The sequence below is a fragment of the Melanerpes formicivorus genome, unplaced genomic scaffold (genome assembly GCF_026170545.1).
Source record: "Melanerpes formicivorus ecotype bairdi unplaced genomic scaffold, bMelFor1.0.p_v2 SCAF_13, whole genome shotgun sequence".
Taxonomy (NCBI): Eukaryota; Metazoa; Chordata; class Aves; order Piciformes; family Picidae; genus Melanerpes; species Melanerpes formicivorus.
The window spans coordinates 16,693,017-16,713,318 of record NW_027142365.1 but is presented as its reverse complement, the minus strand read 5'-3'; the positions used below and the strand labels follow the sequence as shown (position 1 = coordinate 16,713,318).

Genomic DNA, 20,302 nt, shown 5'->3' with positions numbered 1-20,302 from the left:
TTGTCCATTGAAATGCAAATTTTCAGTTTGATTCTGTTGTCCGTTGAAATGGAACTTTGCATTTTGATTCCATTTTCAATTGAAATGAAACTTTGCAGTTGGATTCCATTTTCCAGTTGAAATGAAACTTTGCAATTTGATTCTATTGCCCATTGAAATGAAACTTTGCATTTTGATTCCATTGTCCATTGAAATGAAACTTTGCAGTTTGATTCCATTTTCCAGTTGAAATGAGACTTTGCATTTTGATCCCTTTGTAGTTTGAAATGAAACTTTGCATTTTGATTCCATTGTCCATTGAAATGAAACTTTGCATTTTGATTCCATTGTCCAATTGAAATGAAGCTTTGCATTTTGATTCCATTTTCCACTGAAATGAAGCTTTGCATTTTGATTCCATTGTCCACTGAAATGAAGCTTTGCATTTTGATTCCATTTCCCATTGAAATGAGACTTTGCATTTTGATTCTATTGTCTATTGAAATGAAACTTTGCATTTTGATTCCATTTTCAATTTAAATGAAACTTTGCATTTTGATTCTATTGTCCATTGAATTGAAACTTTGCAGTTTGATTCCATTTTCCATTGAAATGAAACTTTGCATTTTGATTCCATTTTTTGCAGTTGAAATGAAACTTTGCAGTTTGATTCCATTGTCCATTGAAATGAAACTTTGCAGTTTGATTCCATTTTCCAGTTGAAATGAAACTTTGCAGTTTGATTCCATTTTCCATTGAAATGAAACTTTGCAGTTTGATTCCATTTTCCATTGAAATGAAACTTTGCAGTTTGATTTCATTTTCCAATTGAAATGAGACTTTGCAGTTTGATCCCTTTGTAGTTTGAAATGAGACTTTGCATTTTGATTCCATTTTCCATTGAAATGAAACTTTGCATTTTGATTCTGTTGTCCATTGAAATGAAACTTTGCATTTTGATTCCATTTTCCATTGAAATGAAACTTTGCAGTTTGATTCCATTTTCCAGTTGAAATGAAACTTTGCATTTTGATTCTATTGCCCATTGAAATGAAGCTTTGCAGTTTGATTCCATTGCCCATTGAAATGAAGCTTTGCATTTTGATTCCATTGTCCACTGAAATGAAAATTTGCAGTTTGATTCCATTTTCAATTGAAATGAAACTTTGCAGTTTGATTCCATTGTCCACTGAAATGAAACTTTGCAGTTTGATTCCATTGTCCACTGAAATGAAACTTTGCAGTTTGATTCCATTGTCCACTGAAATGAAACTTTGCATTTTGATTCCATTTTCCATTGAAATGAGACTTTGCATTTTGATTCTGTTGTCCATTGAAATGGAACTTTGCATTTTGATTCCATTTTCAATTGAAATGAAACTTTGCATTTTGATTCTATTGCCCATTGAAATGAAACTTTGCAGTTTGATTCCATTTTCCAATTGAAATGAAACTTTGCAGTTTGATTCCATTTTCCAATTGAAATGAAGCTTTGCATTTTGATTCCATTTTCCACTGAAATGAAACTTTGCATTTTGATTCCATTGTCCATTGAAATGAAACTTTGCATTTTGATTCCATTGTCCATTGAAATTAAACTTTGCATTTTGATTCCATTTCCCATTGAAATGAAACTTTGCATTTTGATTCCATTTCCCATTGAAATGAAACTTTGCATTTTGATTCCATTTCCCATTAAAATGAGGCTTTAAATGTAGGTGAAATTTTAAAGTGATACCTTAAAAGAATAATTAAAGAATGTTTACATATTTGGTTCCTTTGCTCCCCAGTGTTCATCAGTGTAGTTGATAACATTGTACCCAAGTCCTTGATTGTTGCATTAGTTACGAATATAGCTGATTTGACTCGAATTCTGTTGAACTGAATGCAGTTATCCATGCTGTACAGTAATGTGAGCCCAGAATCAGCTTCAGGATTTTTTTTTTTTTATTAAATATGAGTTGATTTCCTTAGTTGGAAAATGTTCATCCTGATAGTGAGATTTATAATCTTTCTGACCCAAAAGGTTGGACTCGTCCTGTAAATGAAAGAACCGGCAATCGCAATGTGCCTTGTTTTGGCCGGCAAGTCAACAGTCACGGTGTGGAACATCTTTTTAATGATAGGTGAATGCTGTCAACAGCTCCTTTCCATACTGGGAGGGCTAGATTTGTTCCTGGCCACTTTCACACCCCAGCACTAATGTCATCCATATGGTGCTTAGCAAAAGAATGGTGCATTTGTGTGGCAGTTCTCTTCCGTGGCTTAGGCGAATCAATTCAGTAATGAATTCAGTTTATAACTCTATCTCTTTTGGGGCATCAGAGCATGTCTATTCAGACTCACATTTTACTCTTTCTCCTTTTTGACTATCTGGCTGTCTTTGTTGCAGGGTATATCTGGATAACTGCACCTGGTGCTTGCTTATATTGATAAGGATAATTGCATGCTGCACATGTGCAAGAAGCTATTTAAAAGCAAATTGTAATTTAGTTAATTTCCCCCCACCCCTCCCCACCCCACCCCATTTTAATACAATCTACTACTGTCTTTTTTTTCTTTATTAAGCTGCATATACACTGCTTGAAGTGGACATTTTAAATTGCCATCTTCTAATTACTAAAACAAAAGAAGGTATAACCAAGCAACCACAGCAGAGTGCCAAAAGTATTTTACTCTCACTGAGGTAAATAAAAATGATGAAACTGAAAACTTCCTCAATGAAACATGTGCTGAGACCAAACATGGCAAAACCTGGAGTAAACAGACTTCCTCAGGCAGCATGAGAGGCTAACTATGTACTTCAGTCATGCAAAGAAATAAATGAATTGGAATTTTAGGTCCAGGGGGGCTTGCTCATAATCAGTTTGATTCTTAGCTGAAAGGAAACAAACCTTTAAAACTGGAAGTTCTAGGATGTTGACTTTTGTGTGTGTGTGTGCTTGAAGTCAGATTGCTGTTCTTTCAGTAAAGCCAGAAATGGATGGACTGTTCCATTCCCTGTCACTAACATTTTTTGTTGATTATTTTACTACAGGATTTTGAAATCCATGCTGCAGTTTGTGCACTGAATGTAATTCCACCCTTGCTGCAACTACTGGAATCTGAGTACCCAGTTCTTCAGTTGTTAGCCCTAAAAACCTTAGAAGTAATCAGCAAAGACACAGAAACCAGGACAGTGCTGAGAGAAAATGAAGGATTAGATTGTCTTCTGAAGATACTGGCAAACAATGTAAAGTTTCCTTGCTTGCAGAGTTTTTTGTTCTTGCTGCTAATGTTTGTGTGACTGCTGAGAAACATTGTTCATGTTATGGAAGAGTGACAAAAGAGGAAAAAGTTCCTTAGAGCAAACTGTGATAGAGATAAGCTAAGGTAGCCTGCCTAGCTTACTAAGGATTGGCTGGAATATATCTGGTTGGTTTATTGCTTTATTCCCATTAGCAATCCTGGTTTGTGTTTGCTATCCATTTATGGGGCCTGGTCTAGTTGAAGATGCCCTCGCTTACTGCAGAGGGGGTTGGACCTTTGGAGGTCCCTTCCAATCCAAACCCTTCTATGATTCTCAAACTGCTGTTAATATCAGAAAAATGCACCATGCACTTGGGTTTTAACAATGTTTTCTCCCCTTTTTTTTAACTATATTCTAGACTCTGGTGCTGGTTCCTAGTCTGAACACTGACCTGGTTTATCTCTTTTTTTCTGAATTTGTTTTGGTATCAGTGGTCTTAAACATAATTCCCTCCCTTGGAAACTTTATAGAATCATAGAATGGTTTGGGTTGGAAGGGAGCTCTGAAGGTAATCTAGTCCAACCCCCCTGCAGTGATCAGGGACATCTTCCACTAGATCAGGTTGCCCATGTCCAGCCTGACCCCAATTATACTATGTCCCAGAGATAGGGCCTCAACTACCTCCCTGGGCAACCTGTTCCAGTATTCCACTACCCTCACCTTAACGAATTTCCTCCTAACATCCATCCTAAATCTGCTCTTCTGTAATTTCAAACCATTGCCCCTCCTTCTATCACTGCAGGCCTTTGCAAACAGTCCCTCTGCAGCCTTCTTGTAGGCCCCCTTCAGGTACTGGAAGGCTGCTATTAGGTCTCCCCAGAGATAGGTTAGTATGAGACTCCTTCTGGTCTTGAGTTCAGCAGTCACCATGGGAAACATAAGGTATAGAGAAATGTGTGAGTTTGTTGTAATTTTAAGGTTAACAATCCCTTCCTGGATACTTGCCTAACCCCCTTTGAAGTTAATGAGAAACATGCAGTGGCTATACAGGGTTTGATAAATTGTGTTGCACCCTGAGGCTCATCAAAAAACCATAATGTACCCAAAAAAATCAGAACACGAGAAGCTGTGCTTGGCAGTATGAACAAAATGCCCTAAAGAAAGTGGCAGCAGACACACTGGAGGGAAGGGAGGCCATTCAGAGGGATTTTGACAGGCTGGAGAGGTGGGCACAAGCCAACCTCATGAAGTTCAACACGACCAAGTGCAGGGTCCTACAGCTGGGTCGAGGCAATCCCAGGCACAAATCCAGGCTGGGCAGGGACTGGCTGGAAAGCAGCCCTGAGGAAAGGGACTTGGGGGTGCTGGTGGAGGAGAAGCTCAACATGAGCTCTGAGTGTGCACCTGCAGCCCAGAAAGCCAATCAGATCCTGGGCTGCATCAGGAGAAGTGTGGCCAGCAGGGCAAGGGAGGTGATCCTCCCCCTCTACTCAGCTCTGGGGAGACCCCACCTGGAGTACTGCCTCCAGTTCTGGAGCCCCTATTACAAGAGGGATCTGGAGGTGCTGGAAGGTGTCCAGAGAAGGGCCACAAGGATGATCAGAGGGCTGGAGCACCTCTCCTGTGAGGACAGACTGAAGGAGTTGGGGCTGTTCAGTCTGGAGAAGAGAAGGCTCCGAGGTGACCTAATTGTGGCCTTCCAGTATCTGAAGGGGGCTACAAGAAGGCTGGGGAGGGACTGCTTAGGCCCCGTCCCTGGAAGTATTTAAACCCAGGCTGGATGAGGCTCTGGCCAGCCTGATCTAGTGTGGGGTGTCCCTGCCCATGGCAGCGGGGTTGGAACTAGATGATCCTTGTGGTCCCTTCCAACCCTGACTGATGCTATGATACTATGAAAGTTAGGACAATTGTGCTGCAAAGTTCAAAGCAGAAGGTATTCTAACACAGATTGAAAGGTTATTTGTTTGTTGGTGTTTTTTTCTGTCTCGTTAGCAATTCAGTGATCTACACGTGGAAGCTCTTGCTGTGCTGGGAAACTGTCTCGAGGATGTGCATGCTCTGCAAATGATTCAGCAGATAGGAGGCCTTAAAATGCTCCTTTCGTTTGTAGGAGCCTCTACAGTTCCTGATATTCAGAAGAATGCAGCAAAGGCAATTGCCAAAGCAGCTTATGACTGTATGTGATCTTTTAAAAAACATCTGTGGACATGAATTTGTTTCTGAAGTAAATTTTCATTCACAGTGAAGCCATTTTATGTAGTTGAGAGTAACACTTGTGCTGAGGAAAACACTAGCAAGAACGAATGCATAGGATCATGGTTTAGTCATGAGGTCTGTGGTGACAGGTTGGACTCAATGATCTTTGAGGTCTCTTCCAACCTTGGTGATTCTGTGTGTGATCATAGATTCATATAATGGTTTAGGTCAGAAGGGATCTTAAAGATCATCCATTTCCAACCCCACTGCCATAGGCAGGGACATCTTCCACTAGCCCATGTTGCTCAAGGCCTCATCCAGCCTGGCCTTGAACACCTCCAGGGAGGGGGCAGCCACAACCTCCCTGGGAAGCTTGTTCCAGTGTCTCACCACCCTCACTTTAAAGATTCTACTGAATACCCAGTCAAAATCTGCCCTGCTCAAGTTTAAATCCATTCCCTCTCGTCCTTGCATAACAAGCCCTTATAAAAGGACATTACAAGTCTTGCTACCCCAGTAAAGAAGGACCTGATGGTATGGATCCATAGCCAGCTGAAGATGAGCCAGCCTGTGACCAGGTGGCCAAGAAGGCCAACAGCATCCTGTCTGGGATCAGGAATGGTGTGACCAGCAGGATTAGGGCAGTGATTGTCCCCCTGTACTTAGCTGGGGACACACCTTGAGTACTGGGTTCAGTGTGAGCCACTCTCTCCAAGAAGAGCAGGCTCTGGTTGGCTTTCTGGGCTGCAAGTGTGCACTGGTTGCTCATCCTGAGCTTCTCATCCACCAGAACCCCCAAGTCCTTTCTTCAGGGCTGCTCTCAAGCCAGTCCCTGCCCAGCTTGATAGTGTAACTGTTGGGATTGCAAATGATACATGAAGAGAGTGGCATCTACCTTTCCTAGCATTCTGTGGTTTTCTGCCTGTTTTTATCATTATGCACTGTAAGCTTTGCAAGTCACTGGAAATTATTTTCATTAATGTTTAGGTCTCCAAGAGAGGAAAACCCCTTCTTCCTTTGTGTTTTCCTCTGTTGTTATTATGCTGCTTAGGACTGTCACTATCATTTTTATAGTCCTGTGACAGGCTTGTAAGTAGCATGCTAAGCAGATTTAGATTTGCTCCTACTGGTTTCTACTGCATCTCACTCCTTTTTCATATTTATTTTCAAATAAGCAGAGCCCTTTTTTTTTTTCACCTTCTTCTTCTTTCACACCTCTTGCAGGTTTTGTGGTCTCATATTTTAGCAGCTGTTAGCAGCAGCATGTCTGAACACTCCATTTTTAAAGCACAGTGGCAAGAACTACACATAATATATGACAGTGCTGCCTATGATCTTATATCATGGGATGTTACCGTCAGGGAAGATGCATCTTCTTGTCATGCTTCTTTACAAATGGAGTCAATGTGCTTTCATTATAGAGGTTTGCTCTCTTCTTCAGCCTATGACAGTTGGTATGGATGCAGCAAGCTGGGGAAATAGATCAAAAGATTTAAAATATTTGCTTCCAAGCTGTAGAATTTTGGTGACAACCAGTTAGAGCAAAGGGCAACATGTGGGACTGGTGCAGTGCAAAACACAGGCCAGGGAGCTTGCTGAGCAACGTGACCCCAGCAATCACTGATTTTATTCCAGATATGTAGGGCTACTGCTCTAAAGTCAGGCTTCCAGTGGAAAGAAGAGCAGTGGTTGGATCGTTATAAGGATTACAGAATCACAGAATGCTAGAACAGAACAGAATAGAATAGAACAGAATAGAATAGAACAGAAGTAGAGTAGAACAGAGTAGAACAGAGTAGAGTAGAGTAGAGTAGAATAGAATAGAATAGAATAGAATAGAATAGAATAGAATAGAATAGAATAGAATAGAATAGAATAGAATAGAATAGAATAGAATAGAATAGAATAGAATAGAATAGAATAGAATAGAATTAACAAGGTTGGAAGAGACCTTTGAGATCATCTAGTCCAACCTGAAGGGACTGGGGCACTGCCTGATGAGGAGAAGCTGAAAGCCCTGGGGCTGTTTGGTCTTGACAGGAGAAAACTGAGAGGGGATCTGACCAATGTCTATAAATATCTGAGGGCTGGGGGTCAGGAAGGAAGGGACCCTCTGCTCACTTTTGCCCTGTGGTAGGACAAGGGGCAATGGATGGAAACTACAGCACAGGAGGCTCCACCTCAACCTGAGGAGGAACTTTTTTACTGTGAGAGTCACAGAGCACTGGAACAGAGAGGTTGTGGAGCCTCCTTCTCTGGAGACTTTCAAGACCTGTCTGGATTCTATGGTCCTGCTCTGGCAGGGGGGTTGAACTCAATGACCTGGTGAGGTCCTTTCCATCCCCTAACATCCTGTGATCTGTGATCCTGTTCAGCTTTGTTATTTTCCTGATAGATATGACTATATCAAACAGTTTGGCTCTATGTCCCTTTCAGCCCCACTGGAAAGGGGTTCATCTTGTTGTCCTAAGACAGAGGTATCCCTCAAGAGCTGTTCTCAAACATCAGAATAAATTACATGGTACCAACACTGCCTTCAATTTTAAATAGCATCTTTAGGCTGCTGTTCTGTTTAAGTAAGTTAAAATTGATCATATTTCTATACATAATCATTATCCCTTTGCCCCTGAAAATTTGTTTTGTTCTGTAACATCATTTGGAATTTAATATATTAATTTATCAATGCAGTGGTGAATTTTAATGTGATTGCCTCCTTGCCCAGCAAATAATGCAGTCATTTCAGAATGCAAAATATAATTTAATGCTATAAATTATTGAATATCTGGGAGTGACTTATCTGGACTGTTGATTAAGGAGGAGCTGACTTTCCCCTGACAATGCCAGACACCAGCAACAGCAATGTGCTGTGGAGTCTGCATGGAGAAAGTGGTGATCATGATAACTTGAGTTTGGCCTCACCCTGCAAACTTCTGGTTTAAAGCTCTCCCTGTTGTTTGCATGCATCTGAACAAAAGTCCTTTCAAAGGAGAGCATTCTAAACATGATCAGAGATGATGATCAGAGGGCTGGAGCACCTCCTCTGTGGGGACAGGCTACAAGAGTTGGGGCTGTTCAGCCTAGAGAAGGGAAGGCTCCATGGAGACCTAATAGCAGCCTTCCAGTACATGAAAGATGGCTACAGGACAGCTGGAGAGAGATGTTTTACATAGGATTTACAATGGATTGATGTTTGAGCAGGGTAGATTAGGAAGAAATTCTTCACAGTGAGGGTGATGAGATGCTGGAACAGGTTGCACAGGGAGGTTGTGGATGCCCCTTGATGAAACTCTTCAAGGCCAGGTTGGATGAGACCTTGAACAACCCGATCTGGTAGGTGTCCTTGCCTATGGCAGTGGGGTTGGAGCTAGATGATCTTTAAGGTCCCTTCCTACCCAAACCATTCTATGGTTCCATGGATCCATGATTCTATGCTCTGTAGCCTGGTTAACATGCTTCTTCATAATGCAGGGTTATATTTATCTAGGCTCTCTCAACTCAAGGTCAGTGAGAGGACATGATGCTGTTTAACATTAACTTTTCTCAGTTTGAAATAAATACAAGGTCTTCCATAAGGTGGTGAGAGTGATCTGAGTAATCACTAAAAATATGATCATGATTTTGGGATAAGAAGGGAGAATAGGGAAATATTTTGGAAAAACAAAGGTTGGCTCATGATGGCTTCTGTGCATGAAAAACTGGACAGAAGTGTTGATACTCCAAACTCTTTTAACTGGGAGTGCCAGAGTATTTTACTTCAAGTTAATCTATTCAAATTACTAACAGATCAAGCATTTAATCACTGTAAGCATGGTCCTGTCATTGACATGATAACTGCTTAAGTACAAAGGATGCTTCTCAGGTGTCCATTCTTTTCTATAGTAGAGGAAACAACTGATACAGAGAGGGGATCAGCAGAAAGTACTCATCCCTTAGACCTGGCACCTGGATCTTAAAATATATCTTCATTTTCCTCTGTCTAGCTAAGCTAAATATGAATGCATCCTCTTTACTGTTAATCCAGATCCAAAACTCTGCTTTTCCACATCACTGGAAAATTCTTTAGTCTGTTTAAGATATTTTAAATCACCTATTTAAGTCTTCAGATTAATTATTCTTTATCATCATTGTTGTGGTTATGATTCCACACAGGCATAAAGTATCTTTACAATTAAGTGCGTGCCCATCACCATAACTGCCTTTAAAAGCACAAGTAATTGTAAAGAAAATCTCTACAGTAATCTCTACCAAGTTCCTGAGGCATGAAGAACCTCTAGAGATGATTATTAGGTAATGTGGACTGCTTCAGCAAGCAGCAGGCCAGCATCTTACTTGATAACTTGTTCAAGCAGTCTGTAACCCCAGTTAAGGCCTTGTCTGGAGAGCTGGCTCCTATGAGTCAAGGTTCTGCTGACATTTAAAATTCTTTCTGTTTTGGTGCATCTTTTGCTTTGTGACTGCAGTTGCTTGGTGCTGGTGGTGAGGCTGGGCTCTTTACTCTGCTGCCCAGTGAAAGGACAAGGGCAAATGGGTACAAACTAGAGCACAGTTTCACTTGAACTTAAGGAAAAACTTTCCTGAGAGGGTGCTGGAACCTTGAAACAGGCTGCACAGAGAGTTTGTGGAGTCTCCTTCTCTGGAGAGTTTCAAAACCCATTTGGACACATTCCTGTGCAACCTCCTCTAGGTTAGCCTGCTTTAGCAGGGGTGTTGGGCTAGATAATCTCCAGAGGTGCCTTCCAACCCCTGCCATGCTGTGATTTTAAAGATATTTAAAACTGAGCCAGAGGGGAGAAAATGGCAGCCTGTCTCATGGATGTGCTGTGTCCAGTTCTGGAGCCCCTATTACAGGAAGGATCTGGACATGCTGGAATGTGTCCAGAGAAGGGCCACGAGGATGGTCAGAGGGCTGGAGCTCCTCTGCTATGAGGACAGACTGAGAGAGTTGGGATGTTCAGTCTGGAGAGGAGAAGGATCTGAGGAGACCTTCTTGTGGCCTTCTAGTATCTGAAGGGGGCTACAAGAAAGCTGGGGAGGGACTTTTGAGGGTGTTAGGTACTGATAGGACTGGGGGGAATGGAGCAAAGCTAGAAATGGGTAGATTCAGATTGGATGTTAGGAAGAAGTTCTTCCCCATGAGAGTGGTGAGACAGTGGGACAGGTTGCCCAGGGAGGTGATGGAAGCCTCATCCCTGGAGGTTTTGAAGGCCAGGCTGGATGTGGCTGTGAGCAACCTGCTGTAGTGTGAGGTGTCCCTGCCCATGGCAGGAGAGATAGAACTGGATGATCCTCAAGGTCACTTCCAACCCTGACAATTCTGTGATTTTATGTGCATGGAGTAATCTCTGCTGGAACTAAGTTTTCAGTCAAACTTCTTTTCATTGGCTTTGTGGACCTCTGTTGATTTACTTTTCTCCTCTCCATCTTCAGTTCTGTTTTAAAGAAGACTTACAATATTTTTCTTTCCTTTTTGAACTTTTTCATTTGTAAGACAGCAGTCCAAATAAGAGAAAGCTCCCTCAAAGCTTTAGTAAGCGTTGGTAGGATTTCCAAGTGTGTCCAAGCCCTTCCAACTTCTCAGGTCCTGAATTTCTTAGACACACTTGAAAATTCTACGGTGTAGGGAGAATGTAATTAATCCCCTTTAAACAATGCATCTAGTTAAATGTTTATTGATCCTCACAACTATAGAGCTATGCTGGCCAGTACTTTCTGGCTGAGAGAGTTTGACTCAGAGCTCTTTCTGACAAACACCTGCACTTCTGATCTCATCTGTTTTGGGGGTGAGCCTCTATGCATTCTGGCGGTTTTCAGTCTTAGAACAAGCTTTGCCTTCTCTTGAGCTATGTGTGTTTAAGGATGAATTTTGTAGTCATCTTCTGGGCTTGATTCAGAGTTCACTGAAGTCTAGTGGGGTTTGGATCAGGTCCTTTGTGCACATTTCTTACTTGCTGGTGCCTCTCTTACCAAAATATTTCCATTTCCATGGTATCAAAAGCAACTGTTGTGGGGGAAACAGCTATATGAAATCAAGTTCTTGTTCTTTCGTTGATTAGGAAAATAGATACAGATTAATCATTTGGGTTTGGGTTAATGTTAAATAGCATCATGTCCTCTCACTGATCTTGAGTTGAGATAACCTAGATAAATAAAAGCCTGCATTATGAAGAAGCATGCTAACCAGGCTCCAGAGCACAGAATCATAGAAGCACAGAATGGTTTGGGTTGGAAGGGACCTTAAAGATCATCTAGTTCAAACCCCCTGCCATAGGCAGGGACACCTTCTGCCAGATCTGATTGCTCAAGGTCCCATCCAACCTGGCCTTGAAGAGTTTCATCAAGGGGCATCCACAACCTCCCTGTGCAACCTGTTCCAGCATCTCATCACCCTCACTGTGAAGAATTTCTTCCTAATCTCCAGTCTAAATCTCCTCTCTTCCAGCTTCAATCCATTCCCCCTCATCCTGTCACTCCAAGCCTTTGTAAAAAGTCCCTCCCCAGATTTCTTGTAGGTCCTTCAGGTACCCGAAGGCTGCTATTAGATCTCCCCAGAGCCTTCTCTTCTCCAGGCTGAAGAGCCCCAGATCTCTCAGCCTGTCCACATAGGAGAGGTTTTCTAGCTCCTTGATCATCTTTATGGCCTCCTTTGGACCCACTCCAGCAGCTCCATGTCCTTCTTATGCTGGATGCAGTGCTACAGGTGGGATCTCACCAGTGCAAAGCAGAGGGGCTCCCTCATCTTGCTGGTCACACTGCTTTGATGCAGCCCAGGATACAGTTGGCCTTCTAGGCTGCCAGCACACAGTAATGCTGTTGTTCTTTTGAATTGAAAGCTGAAAGCAGAAAAATCTTACACGAGGAAGAGGCTGAGGAGTGTCTCATAAAGGTTTTGGAAACTGGTAACGACGGAGTTAAAGTTGCTGCTTCCCAAGCGATCTCTGCCATGAGTGTGAACTCGGCTAGCAAACGCACCTTTGGACTGCAGGGTAAGGTGGGAAGGGGTGAACTGAGAACCCATTCTTGGCCTTTTATGAGGAGCATGGTGCAGTTTTGCAGACTGAATAGTGATTAATCTCTACAATTATTTCTTTTGAAGGAATTCCCCAGCTAGTACAGTTGGTAAGCAACGACAATGAAGAGGTGAAAGAAGCTGCGGTGACAGCATTAGCTAATTTGACAACAGCCAGTCCTAGTAATGCATGGTGAGTCTGCAATCATTCAGCTGTTTAAAACACTGATCTGAACACAAGGGATAATATTTTGATATTTTAAAGGATGCCTCACCTTGTCCTTACCCTGCAAGGCAGTTGTGTTTGAGTTGGACCACAAGGCACTTTTTGGGGCTTATGAGTCATCTGGGATAGGTTGGTTCTCAGCACTGCTACATGAATTAAGCTATCTCTACTAGTACTGGCTCTATCAAGGAGAGGTATGAAGGAGGTGTAATGAAAGCAGAGATACAAATGTTTTGATGAGGAAATGAGGAAATGTTTTGATGAGGAAAATCTGCCTCGTGATCTAAGACATCAACATCAGTAAGGTGTCCCATGAAGTGTGAGAATCCTTGAAAATGTGATGGTTCACACAGTTTTTTGGCTGATTTAAATCCAGTCTTTGCGGGAGATAGCAGTGGGACATTCTGAATATTGGCATTGTCTTTCTCTTGTGAATGTTTCCCAGCGCCCACAGAGCATCCTCTGGAAAGAAAAGAAGTATCCAAAGTAACTAACAAAGGGTGGTTAGCCAACTCTAAGTTCTGCAGTAATTGCATCAACTAAATTCCGCTGTCAGTCCTGGAGTTCTGTTCCCCCAACTCTATTACACGTTCTGTTCAGGGAGAAGAAACAGAGCGGGCTGACATTGCCTGTAACTAACAAACCATACAATAAAATTCCTTAAAAGTTTCCTGGAATATACTTGAGGAAGTTGTAATCCATTCACAGGGATTCTTTGAAGTGGAAAAAGTAAAATAACTCACCAAATAAATTATTGGCTTCAATTTATTGATTCGGCTCTAATAGTCACCAGTATTCACTTGATGTTACCAGATGGGGCCATAATTTGACACGAGAGAATAATACTCTGTTCTCAGATTCACGTAGTAGATGTTTGTGTGTGTCTGATATTCTGCTCCCCTCATGTGCATGACTCTTCAGTTGGTGTCAGTGGGAGTCATAGACACATAAAAAGAGCACAGAACTGGAGTCTAGGGGTCAAACTTTCAGCCCCGCTACAGCTGGTTTTCATAGCGCAGCCCTTTGAGGTTTCACATTGTGAAAAGGGAATCTCTGGAGAGTTTTGAGTTGGTACAGCAGCCTATGCCAACCCATTCAGTTTCTTTTGCCAAGGAGATAGTCAGGACATTGTTTAGCTCAACTGCTAGAACAATTCTCTGAGACCTCAGGCAGGGAAATAGCTGCCTCTGTTCCTCTGCATTATAATGGAGTCCGTGTTTGTTTCTTGCCGGGCAGAGGCAGGAAATTGTAAAGGTGGCTCACATATAGACTTCTCCCTTATTGCAGCCCAGCTCCAACTACAATATGAAAGCACCAGATAATCTAATCACAGGTCTTCTGTAAAAAAAAAAAATCAGGAAGCAATAATTTACCTGAAATATGTATTTTGGATGAATGCCATATGATTGCATAATTACTGCCCAGCTTCATTCCTAAATCGAAACCATTAATAAGCCATAGAAGGGGCCAAGTGTGACGGGGATCTATAAATGAATATATAGAGTTGAACCTTCAGCTGATACAAATTGGTACAGTTCCAGCTCACTGACTGACTATCTGGCCTGTATTTATTTTACATTCAGGTAATAGGAGAAAAAAAGTACTTTTGAGAAAATGCATTCCAGGTTGAGTTACCATAATCATATTTCATTTTGGAATGGGGGGGTGTGTGAGAGAGAGAGAGCCTTGTAAACCACTGAAAATAAGGGTGTATATAATGAAGATGCTGATACACTTTTATAATGATGTGACTTGGCTGGGTAATTATCTTGACAACATTCTGGTCCCAAATGAGACTAATGGGACTGGTGCCCTTTTATTGGTTGTATATTAAATTCTTGTTATAAACCCTCCAAGAATATTAAATCTTAAGGCTAGTAGTAGGAGGTAGGCTTTATGTAGCAAGAACAAAATGGCTACAGTAAAAGGGAAAAGGGAAGCCTATTTACTATAAATGTTGTCCCTTTTTACTGGCCAGGCAAAAAAATTCTCTCTTTTTGAACTCACATCCCTGTGCTCTGCCATATTTCATGAGGCTTTTTGCATGCCTTGTATTGACTGCAGGATGTGTACCTTGCCCTTTCATTTTGTACAGTATCTATTACAGAATGCAGGCAAGAGTACAAGCCACTGCTGGTTTGGGTCTTGTTAGGACTGTTTGGTCCAGAAGTGTTGCCTGCTTTTTGTATAATATGGGGGGGAGGGGGAAGAAACCAAATAGTGTAATTAAGGCTCCCACAATAGCAAGCTCATAAGGCTAAAGTCTTCCATTGATTAATAACACAAGAGCGGCATAGGCAATTGGCAATACTACCCCCCACTAATGTATATTAACCTTGACCTTTAGGTGCTTCCCCACAGCAATGAAAGGCTAGTTCTATACCCCTGCCCAATCAATCCTTTGTTTCTCAACCGAGACAGCTAATAAAGGTGTCAAATATGGGGGGAGGTTTTGTAATTAGAACACCTGTTCAAGATGAACGGGACAGAGACCAGCTTGTCGTTTCACACACGTCCCTGAGCAACCACACTTTGGCAAAGAAATAAAAAAACTCATGAATGACACCAGCCCAGAGTGTTTTTAACCACAGGTCTAGAGCAGCAAAGAGAGCATGAGGCCCACGCAAATGGTTGGAGTTTTCAGGTTCAGAGGGAAAGGTGGATCTTCAGTATGCTTCTACCCGAACACACAGAAACAAAGAAAACCCAAAAATACTATAAAGAGCTCCTGAAATATTGCAGCATTGAAGTTTTGGCTGCAGAGCTGATGTGGTGCCAGGCTTCAGTCGCACTTAGAAACAAGTCCAGTGGTCGAATGCCTGATTAACTTACAGATTGACACCCCCAGATGATGCTCGGATCAGAATATTACCAGGAAGTCAGGACAGGATTTTCACGCTGCTGTCTGTCGGCGGGGGTTGGACTCCACGATCTTCCAGGTCTTTTCCAACCGAAACAATTCCCTTTCTCTCAATGTTCTCTCAATAATCAGGCTAAATAATAGCAAAACTGCAGAGTGTGCTGCAAAGTCAAACCCCACGTGCAGGATAAAGCAATGATTTGATTGTTGTTGTGCGCAGAGCTCAGAAGCCCGCCTTGGTGTATGTGTCAGAATTCGTTTCTGTGGGCTGCTGCCGGGGAGAAAGAATTCTGTTCAGCTGCCTGCTTCCATCCACTTGACTCTCTTTTTTTTTGTAATCTAGAACACTAACTCGCTGTATTGCAACCCATATGCAGTTATTTGGGCAGCAGAATGCCTTTTGGAAGCATCTATGAAATCTGTTTCTGTTGCATCCAAGCATTGGGAAACGCAGACGAGAGTCGCTTCGATGATGTACATAATGCAGGAAGGGAAGCACAACCAAAGAACCATCAGTGCCATCTATTGGGCAGCAAAGTAAAGTATCCTGCTCTCCACAACTGCACAATAAACCTTTTACTCCAGCCTCTGCCTATTTCCCCAGCACCACCCCCACCGCCCCCCTCCCGTTTAAAGCCTCATCAATTATCGTCGCTTTTCCTGGATTTAGGATAAGCTAATCCTGTTAAATCTAAATATGATGTTAGTTAGAAGCAACACACAGAAATAAAGCTCTGCACTGTACCAGTTAGCCAGACATTAATTCAAGCAGCTCTTTTCTTCACTATTGTTACAGCACAAATGCCATTTCCAATAGCCCTCTTCATAAATCTGGCAGTGGCTGAATTCTGGGCACCTAATGGAGTTACCGCTAAAGAGAAACATGCGCTCTGAAATTTAGAGCTTTGTACTGGACAGGAAAACTAATTAACAGCCTCGATAATATTTGTCTTAAATTGTTTGTTTTAAGTGCAAAATTTATAGCAGTTGGTTAGAGTTTGTTCTGGGGGGAAGAAGGAAAGGGGATGGGTTTTGTTGGGCTCTACTAAGGGCTGCAGGAAATTGTGGTACCTGACAGACTCATGAGCTGGCAGACTGTTTCTCCTGGGGTTTATACTTAGTGTCATGTTACATATTACTGAGTATTATATCTGGATTTAGGATAGCAAAGGTATCATCCCAAAGCTTGCAAAGTCAGCATGCTGGATGTTACTGAATTTTATCATTCTTTCCAGCTTTGCAGGAACCAGTGGACCCATTTACATCAGCAAAATTAGGTTTACCTAGGCAGTACCACAGCATCTGAATATATCACAGGATGTTAGGGGTTGGAAGGGACCTCTGGAGATCTTTGAGTCAAACCCCCTTGCCAGAGCAGGACCATAGAATCCAGTTCAGGTCACAAAGGAACGCATCCAGATGGGTATTGAAAGCCTCCAGAGAAGGAGACTCCACAACCTCTCTGGGCAGCTTGTATGGATATCAAGATTTCCAGTATTTGAGAATAGGCTGGGGATAGGGAAACAGGTTGGGAACTCATTTGTTATGGGCAGTGCCCTGTGAGAGAAAGTGAGTTGTTGCCTTGAATTCAGTAGGCATGGCACCTATTCTAAACTGAAATTCATGTACTCATCTGATGACCCAAACTATATCCTCATCTATTCCAGGTGGGTAATGCCCACCCTTAGTGCGAGCCTCTCACCATCCTAAATGGAGATTTTCAGCATCCACAACAGATTTGGACTGTTTTTAAGATGGATATGGCTGTAAGGAACATTTGAAATGCTGTTGGTCTCATTAGGAATGGATGATTATGACCAATAGGTAATAATATCACCAGGTAGCCATCCTTCTTACTAGAAAATGGGAAACTCACTCACAGTTTTTCTCCTTCAGGACTGTAGATGGAACTGAATTCCCATAAGCAGATCAATATTGAAGCATTGGTATTAATTAAGATGATATCTTTGCAGGAATAGATGAGAACAGGGACACAAATTTCTAGTACATGAGAGCTACATTTAAGAACAGAAATAGGTAATAGTCCATTGCAAGGGTTTTGTCCTTTGTTTGTTTGTTCAACGATTTAGTAGTTCTTTATACCGTAAGTTGGTGTTTCTGAAGGAGGGAATCAACAATAGACTGTCAGGAGCCGCATTGTGTTAGGGTAAGATGTTTTCATACTGACCTCTAGTGACAGAGTTCTGTTCCTGAGCTACAGTGCTGCAAGCGAAGGGGGTTTTCTTGGGCTCTGGGGGGTTTATGTTATTTTTCACATTACACAGAATCACAGCACAGTAGAGGTTGGAAGGGACCTCTGGAGACCATCGGATTCAGCCCCATGGCCAAGGCAGGTTCACCTAGAGAAGTGTTTGTGTTCTTCTGATCACAGGAACACATCCAGACAAGTTTCCAGAGATAGAGACTGCACCACCTCCATGGGCATCTTGTTCCAGTGCTCCACCGGCTTTAGATTAAAGAAGTTCCTCCTCATGTTTAGATGGAACTTCATATGTTCAAGTTTGTGGCCATTATTCTTGTCCTGTCATTGGGCACCCCTGAAAAAAAGACTGGCCCCATCAGCCTGACACCCACTCTTGAAGTATTTAGAATGGAATGGAATGGAATGGAATGGAATAGAATAGAATAGAATAGAATAGAATAGAATAGAATAGAATAGAATAGAATAGAATAGAATAGAATAGAATAGAATAGAATAGAATAGAATAGAATAGAATAGAATTAACCAGGTTGGAAAAGACCTTCGAGATCATCAAGTCCAACCTATCACCCAACACCATCTCATCAACTAAACCATGCAACCAAGCACCCCATCCAGTCTCTTCTTAAACACCTCCAGGGATGGTGACTCCACCACCTCCCTGGGCAGCCCACTCCAACAGCTAATCTCTCCCCCTGTGAAGAATTTCTTCCTAACATCCAGCCCAGACTTCCCCTGGTGCAGCTTGAGACTGTATCCTCTTGTTCTGATGCTGGTTGCCTGGGAGAAGAGACCAACCTCCACCTGGCTACAACCTCCCTTCAGGTAGTTATAGATAGCAATAAGATCTCCCCTGAGCCTCCTCTTCTCCAGGCTAAGCAACCCCAGCTCCCTCAGCCTCTCCTCCCAGGGCTGTGCTCCAAACCCCTCCCCAGCTTTGTTGCCCTTAAAAGTAATTTAAAAGTATTTATGACATCCCCCTTCAGTCTTCTCTTTTCCAGACTAAAAACACACTGATATCTCAGCTTTTCTTCATATGAGAGCTTCCAGTCATCTAATCACTTCTGTAGCCCTTTTCTGTACCCTCTCCAGCAAGTCCCTATCCTTGAACCATTCTGGTGAGCTCTTTGCAAATGCAAACAGTTAACTCATGCCCTGATCAGATTCTTGATTTGACTTTCTCTTTCCATACAGCATGGGTGCTTTCTAAGGAAAAGATTCAACATGCTCATTACCCAAGGGCTCAGAAGCTCTTCCTTACAGGTTACACATTGACTTCCTTTGAAAATGGCAAAATGGTTTGTGCTAAATGTTTCCCTTGTCAGGAGAGCTGAACCAAGGCCTAATGCTGGCCTGGTGCTCAAAAATGGGTTCCCACTATGACTTTGATGTCACAACAGATTACTGACAGGCAACCCATGGGCAGTACCCTAAGTAGTGGCCTGCAGATGCCCAGGGTTTCACTCAGCCTGTTGTTGGTTTTCTTTCTTAGATTTGTGCAGGTGGAAAAATCCCTCTGTAGTCTTAGGTACTGTAGTGCATTTAATTTCCAGTACAGCTCTTCTTTCACAAAATGAACAAACAAACCCCACACAAAACAAACCTGTTGTTTTGTTTTAACTCTGTTGCCACTGAGTGGGGTATATTGAAGACAGAGAGCAATATAGAGCATTCATCTCTGTCTGACACAACCCTTAGGTGTGTGAGAACCTAAGATTATCCCAAATAGTTTCAGACAGTAAACAGAGCACTTCTAAATTGAGGTAATAGTAACTGAATACAAGTTCTACCTCTTCTGGATACAGCAAAAGCTTTGGGACTTTTTCTGCTCACAGAATCACAGAATCATTTGGGTGGTAAAAGATCATTAAGATCATCCAGTCCAACCATTCTTTAACTCTAGCAAGGCTGGGGCTAAACCATATCCCTCAGCACCATATATCTGCCTCCGAAACACCTCCAGGGATGGTGACTCCACCACTGCCCTGGGCAGACAATTCCAGTGTTTGAGAACCCTTTCAGTGAATAAATGTTTCCTAATGTACAGCCTAAATCTCCCTTGGTGCATCTTATATACATTTTTCCTCTAGTTCCCTCCTACCTTCAAAGCCTTGCACTATGACCACTATTTAAGGATATGGGCATGCTGGAACACATCCAGAGAAGGGCCACGAGGATGAGCAGAGGGCTGGAGCTGCTCTGCTATGAGGACAGACTGAGAGAGTTGAGGCTGTTCAGTCTGGAGAGGAGAAGGCTCTGAGGAGACCTTCTGGTGGCCTTCCAGTATCTGAAGGAGGCTACAAGAAAGCTGGGGAGGGACTTTTGAGGAGAAAAAAATAGAGCAAAACTAGAAGTGGGTAGATTCAGATTGGATGTTAGGAAAGAGTGCTTCACTATGAGGGTGGTGAGACACTGGCACAGGTTGCCCAGGGAGGTGGTAGAAGCCTCATCCCTGGAGATTTTTAAGACTGGGCTGGATGTGGCTGTGAGCAACCTGATCTAGTGTGAGGTGTCTCTGCCCATGGCAGGGGGGGTTGAAAATGGATGATCCTTGAGGTCCCTTCCAGCCCTGACAATTCTATGAC

At 42.4% G+C, this 20,302-nt stretch overlaps 1 protein-coding gene across 1 annotated transcript in view; it reads left to right on the top strand.

The window, feature by feature from the left end:
- The window catches only part of ARMC3 (armadillo repeat containing 3), an 83,669-nt gene that overhangs the window by 22,329 nt on the left and 41,038 nt on the right, over nucleotides 1-20,302 (top strand). The window contains exons 8-11 of the mRNA XM_068146441.1: nucleotides 3,017-3,211; nucleotides 5,201-5,384; nucleotides 12,235-12,387; nucleotides 12,498-12,603. Of these exons, the coding sequence (XP_068002542.1) occupies nucleotides 3,017-3,211; nucleotides 5,201-5,384; nucleotides 12,235-12,387; nucleotides 12,498-12,603 (638 nt within the window). The remainder of the gene's footprint in view (nucleotides 1-3,016; nucleotides 3,212-5,200; nucleotides 5,385-12,234; nucleotides 12,388-12,497; nucleotides 12,604-20,302) is intronic.